At 34.1% G+C, this 6,546-nt stretch overlaps 1 protein-coding gene across 1 annotated transcript in view; it reads left to right on the plus strand.

Moving 5' to 3' along the window:
• The window catches only part of LOC109340830 (DEAD-box ATP-dependent RNA helicase 13), a 9,478-nt gene extending 4,163 nt beyond the window's left edge, over positions 1-5,315 (plus strand). The window contains exons 5-14 of the mRNA XM_019578577.1: positions 353-741; positions 1,135-1,315; positions 2,274-2,396; positions 2,477-2,593; positions 2,894-2,998; positions 3,155-3,295; positions 3,390-3,455; positions 4,190-4,345; positions 4,880-4,961; positions 5,050-5,315. Coding sequence (XP_019434122.1) covers positions 353-741; positions 1,135-1,315; positions 2,274-2,396; positions 2,477-2,593; positions 2,894-2,998; positions 3,155-3,295; positions 3,390-3,455; positions 4,190-4,345; positions 4,880-4,961; positions 5,050-5,105 — 1,416 coding nt within the window. The 3' untranslated portion in view covers positions 5,106-5,315. The remainder of the gene's footprint in view (positions 1-352; positions 742-1,134; positions 1,316-2,273; positions 2,397-2,476; positions 2,594-2,893; positions 2,999-3,154; positions 3,296-3,389; positions 3,456-4,189; positions 4,346-4,879; positions 4,962-5,049) is intronic.
• The last annotated feature ends 1,231 nt before the right edge of the window (positions 5,316-6,546 follow it).

A 6,546-nucleotide genomic window follows, 5' to 3' on the forward strand; every position in this document is an offset into this window, starting at 1 on the left:
TATATATATATAAATCATCAATACCTGTACTCTACTATTTAAGGAAATGTCTACCAGATATGCACCTGATACGTACCTGTATTGGTGAAACATAGGTGCAATGTGTATGAGTCATTATTAAGCATGCCCCTATGACACATTTCTTTGCAAGTCATACAATGCTAAATTACTAACATTCCTAGCTGAATATTATATTGACAATGGATATGTATGCATACTAAATTGGGTATTGATATCAGTTTGCAAATGATAACAAATAAATGTTTGGAGTGGAGTTCAATGCATAGAACCATAATTTGACTTATTGTTTTAATTGAAAATCATTTTTGACATGGACCATTTTATTTTGCAGTTACATTCACTGTCTTTCTTTGTGCTTGATGAGGCTGATCGAATGGTACAAAATGGTCATTTTAAAGAGTTGCAATCAATTATTGACATGCTTCCCATGTCCAATATCTCTCCTGAAGATAATTCTCAATCGGCACAAAATTGTGTTACAGTGTCAAGTTACCAAAGAAAGAAAAGACAAACTCTTGTTTTTTCAGCTACAGTGGCATTGTCTGCTGATTTTCGCAAAAAGCTAAAGCGTGGATCGGTAAAACAAAAGCAATCATTGGCAGATGGATTGAATTCTATTGAAACTCTCTCTGAACGAGCTGGGATGAGACCAAATGCTGCAATTATTGATCTTACGAATCCATCAATACTAGCTGCTAAGCTTGAGGAATCATTTATTGAGTATGTAAACTCATATCTGAAGTGTGGAACTCAAATTTATGAAAATGTTGATACTTTATACTGATATAATATATCAATATAATCTTTTTGACTGAAATCTAATTTTAAGTTGGTGCTATTTTGTTGTTTAGTTCATTCTAGCATCGTGTTGGGTTACATATTTGCTAGAGGCCAATTGCTATTCGTTCCTCCATGTACAAATAGGTTTTAGTGTCTTTGTTGAACATGATTGCTAAATTTTGATGATTCATGGTCCCTTTTATGACCTTATCAATTTGAACTTATTGTCCAAAATAAAATCACTAAGTAATGATCGATATGACATGCATTGTAATGTTTTTTATTGTTTATGTTCGATAACAGACAACATTAATTATTTGTTATGGGATGCAGATGCACGGAAGATGATAAAGATGCTTATTTGTATTACATATTGACTGTCCATGGACAAGGCCGCACAATAGTTTTCTGTACGTCAATTGCAGCTTTGCGTCATATTTCTTCCATACTACGCATTCTTGGCGTTAATGTCTGGACTCTTCATGCCCAAATGCAGCAGCGAGCACGTTTGAAGGTTTTTTCCTTTCTTTGCCTCAATCCCTTGCTTACTTTCTACAAGTTATGTTCTTTGTTTGCTGAAAGGTTGGCATGGTAATATAGTTCGCTTCTGGGTAATGATGTATCATTTTAAAAACGGTTTGATTAAGCATGCAGTTCTTTTCTCAATAATGTATGAAATATCTTTGTTAATTGGTTAAATCTTGCATCTGCAATGATTAGTGAAGTTTAGCTTTGGAATTCTTAGACTTCATACCATCATGTAAATGGCAACTACCTTAATAAAGCCATTTGCTGAGCATCCATCAAGAGGTCATAAACACAATCCTGACCCATAATAAGTCAAGAGGCAGTAAGGATCTTTAAATATGTTACCTCCTGCTCCAACTAAATGTACCAAAACGCCCTGAAATATGCGCATCGTTTCAAAACTTCTGCTTCCTTATTGCCGAGGCCTTTAAAACTAAATGTCGGGAACTCTTCATATTAGGACTAGGGCACAGCTAAGGCTTTCTAAAAACCCCATACAAATTGTCCCATAAGAGTTTTCCACTTTGCAGTGCAAGAATAAGTGTCCAACAGATTCTAAAGTAGAACAGCACATAACACATATATGGAGAATGAGCATTATGATGCCCATGACTTCAAGCAGTTCATTGTCATTAGTCCATCAAGTACCATTGGCCAGATAAAGGGGGCATAATTGTAGAGCGAGCTTTGGGTTTCCATATCAGTGTATAAGGGTTTATTTATATTAATAAATTATTTTTCAATAAGTGCATCATCATGGATACTGATATGTACCGAGTTACGAAGTTTTAAAAGTATATAGAGTGGGTCTCCTTTGTCCTTCTTTCCTAGGGCCTTGAGATTAGATGATTAACATGCTTATCTTATTACTGAGTGATCTTTTAATTTCATCTCATATATTTCCCTTGCCATTTTGTTTTTGTTACCTCCCTTGTTTAATGCAGGCCATGGATCGTTTTCGTGAAAAGGAAAATGGAATACTTATTGCTACGGATGTTGCTGCAAGGGGTCTCGATATTGCTGGTCTTAAAACTGTTGTCCACTATCAGCTTCCACATTCAGCAGAGGCAAGTCAATATCTTTCTTCTTTCATCCATATATATACACACACATATTACATCTGAACATTTTTTCTCCTTATTTTTAGGTTTATGTTCATAGAAGTGGAAGAACAGCTAGAGCTTCTGCTGAAGGTTGTAGCATTGCTTTAATCTCACCTAAAGATACTGCAAAGTTTGCTTCATTGTGCAAGTCATTTTCAAAGGTGGTTTTCCAACTTTTTTCTTCTTTTTATTTTAAGCATCTATGATATATATAAGTTGTACTTAGTAGCTGGTATTTTTATATTTTAATAATGTTTATTTATTGAAGTTAATAAGAATTAGTTAAGCAACTTTGGAAGTACATTGGAAAAACTAAGTACCAATAGAGAGTTAGGCTGCAAACCGGGCTGCCCTTTTATTGAAAAGGAATTAATTTCTCTTAAGTCAGCAATTCTTACTGTTCCGTCTAGAATAAAAAGAAGTTAATTTCTTTTTCTGTATAATGTCTTGGTCACATACAGGAAAATTTTCGGCGATTTCCTTTGGAGAACTCATACATGCCAGAGGTCCTAAAACGACTATCTCTTGCACGTCAAATAGACAAGATAACACGAAAGGATTCCCAGGTATATTGACTGTCCTGAATTTATGTAGATTTATATTTCTATATATCAGCTCTTGCAGATTTGTTATATTCTCTCATTAATGTTATGCTTCATCTAGTACTCTGACCAGCTATGTGTACTTTTATGCATGCCTTCTATTTTTCTTCCTTATTTTAGGAGAAGGCTGAAAAAACCTGGTTTGATCGGAATGCTGACTCAGTGGAATTAGTTACAGAAACTTATGACAGCGAGGAGGAACAAGTGAACAAACATAAGCAAATGAAAGCTAGCTCTGGGAAGTTGAAGAAATTGCAGCAGGTTTGATGCTTATTTTTTTATTTGAACTTGAAATGATACATATTTTCTTCTTTTTCCAATGTATTCAATTCTTCTCAAATTTTATATGTTGCAGGAGCTCAATACGCTGATTTCACGCCCTTTACAATCAAAATCATTTTCACACCGATATTTAGCAGGGGTATTGACCTTATTATGTTTTTCTTCCATCTCACAATTTACTGTTTACCACATTTGTCATGCTCTTCATCAAGAGTGATCATTGTTATGATATGATAGTGCAATTCTGCTTTTTAACTTTTTTCTTTAGAAGTGGCATATTGATTACCGGGGAAGGCAGGTAGTAGAGCATGAGGATGTAGATTTTATTTCTTAATGCAGATATATAGACTTCTGTGCATAGATCTTCCTGTAGTTCCCCCTGTCAATCCAAAGTGGGGTTTTGGGTGGATGACATTGTTTTTTCGATTGGAATGTGCTCTTGATCTATGGTGCTGGAAACTCTTACCATACCACCAGGCACCAGAATGTGGCCCATAATTTGTGTGCCTTTATCTTCAAAATATGAATTGTTATTTTTTAGTAATCTGATGTTAGTGGTGTATATAGAACCTAGATGGGCAGCCCAGTGTTCCCACTGAGTAGGATCTGGGAGGGTAGATGTAAGCAATCTTACCCTTGCAAGCGGAGAGGCTTGTTCCAGGATTTGAATAAGCTCAATATTTTCTTTAGAGGGTTATTGGCTTTTCTCCATTGGATAATGCCTCAGTGTCAGGTTCATTGATAAATGTTCAGATGATAACCTGCTTTAATCTGGGGTCATGCTTTTCCTTTCAACCAATGCAAACATGTCTATTTTTTCTTTTACGCCAAAGGTTTGAGTACATATTTTGAAACGGAATACTCTCTTTCCAGGCTGGTGTCACACCCCTCCTTCAACAACAATTGCAACAATTAGCGAGGCAAAAAGTAAGTGATCAGAAAGGTTCAGTACTAGGTAAAAAGGGATTGGTTGTGATTGGACAAGATTGTGTTGAAGCACTTCAGGCACTTCGGAGTTCTGGTGAAGAGGTAGAATGTTTCACCTTTTATCATATTCTGGCCATTGCTTATTGATAGGAACCAAAAACACATAATAGTTATCTGGAATATTGGAACTCAGCTCCTTATAATGGAGGAAATACACCTTGGTTAAACTGTTTATTTTCTAGAAAACGTAGCAAGTTATATGATTATATCTACTATTTGATTTTATTTTTGATCCTTTGTCAATGTGAATTTGTTTTCACTATCATCTCTATAATCTATATGCTGTATTGCTACATTGTTAAAATTCTGACCATATCTTGAGAAATCAGTTTCTAAGGATGTGACAGCTATATGATTCCGTGATAGTCTATAACAACTATACATTGAGGTGATCAAAAATCAAAATAAAACTCTCTATTATTTGAAAAAGTACTTTGGTTTTTGTGGAAGGAATGGCAGGATTTCTGTTTAGTAAGAGGACAATATTCATAAAGAAGACAATATTCATAAAGAAGACAATATTCTTATGCTTTCATGTTCTTTTTGTTTTTCCTTTTTGCCCCTTTCTCCACCCAGGTGAGCATGGATGTCAAGGATAGGGCAGGGAAACAGAGAAATGCAGAGAATTTAAGAAGAAAAAGAAAACAAGAAAAAATACGTAATTTTTTTTACGCGGAATATATGTTTTTCTTCCATTCTAGTTTGTTTATTTTTCTGTTGGTAAAATGTCTGGTTTGTTGTGCTAGGTTTGCGTGATCAGCGGAGAAAGCAGAAGAAAAAGCTTAAAGAGGATGAGGACTAATAGAATCGTATACATAACTACTTTCTACACCAACCAAAATTTTGTCACAATTTGTTGGTTCGTTTTTTAAGACAAGACTTGTACGTTTATATAATTATATTGCTAAGTTTGAGAACTTTGAATTAGTGTACGAATATTTCTCATGTTGAATCCAACATGGAAGCGCATATGATGACTTTATATTATGGGGATTTTCTTAGTTTTTGGGAGTATTGCATTATTTCAGGGGTATGTGATATCGCTTGAAAATAATATACGTGATTTTCTTTTTAGAAATTGAAATTAACAGAAATATAAAATCCAATTTAAAAATCTTATTATACGTGATTAGTCCACATGTCAATTGCATGCCAACACAGTTCCTAGGAGCACTTTTCATTTATTTATTTTTAAATAATTATGATTTTCAATAAAAAGAAATATGGACATGCGTACCACATTGTCATGTGGTGTATTCATCACTCACCACAAAAATTTTGTATCCCTTCGGATATTACAAATATATAATCTCTTATAAACATTCTTCAAGTGATTCTTCTACCCAAAGTGGAACATCTTATTTTTTTCATTTAAAAATAACCAACAATTTGTTGATAAACTAATCCTTTCTTATGGAATAACAAGTGTTATAATTACTACAACAATGAACTTCATCACTATAAAAGGATTCCATGACCGCTTTTGTGTGCAAGATGAACACAGTGATGAACAAAAGAATGATAAAAGCTGAAATAGGAAAGAGAATAAAACAATATCTCTGAATTTCTTATTGAATATCCAAAGAGAATAATGAATTGAGTTGAGTTAGCAAAGCAGTGACTCAACATATCTGTTTATACCAGTGTTGTGAAATCCGAGCCGGACGTCAAACCGGCAGAGGTCCCGTATTAGGTTTACCTGGTTTAAATGATTAAACCGTCTGATCTGACCGGGTGATTTCGTACATAATTAATAATTTTTATTTATAAATATATAGCTATATATAAATGGTAAAACTTTATATAATTAATAATTATATATAATTATATTGAAATAATATCTATTTATTTTTTTGGACCGTAGTAAAACAAAATATTAGAACATTGTCCCATTTTTTTAATTTTTAAGTGAGCCGTCTGGTTTACTTCCCGGGTTAATCCGGTTTAATCGAGTTTAACATGGTCGGACCGGATTTTTTCCGGTTCAAAGCGGTCCAACTCTCATTCGGTTAAGACGGCAAACCAGAGCCATTTTCAAATCCGGTCAGCGATCAGACCGGTCGGACCGTCCGGTCCGATTCTAACAACACTGGTTTATACACTAAAACTACCAAAACTAAAAATAGAAAATTAATAACTAATATAACTAAATTGATATTAAAAGAAACAACTCAAACTAAACAAACTGAAATATTCCTAACTATTGCTTGGCTTCTTGTAGCATTTTTTTCTCTTGAATTAAC

The sequence above is a fragment of the Lupinus angustifolius genome, unplaced genomic scaffold (genome assembly GCF_001865875.1).
Source record: "Lupinus angustifolius cultivar Tanjil unplaced genomic scaffold, LupAngTanjil_v1.0 Scaffold_262_3, whole genome shotgun sequence".
In the NCBI taxonomy this organism is placed as follows: Eukaryota; Viridiplantae; Streptophyta; class Magnoliopsida; order Fabales; family Fabaceae; genus Lupinus; species Lupinus angustifolius.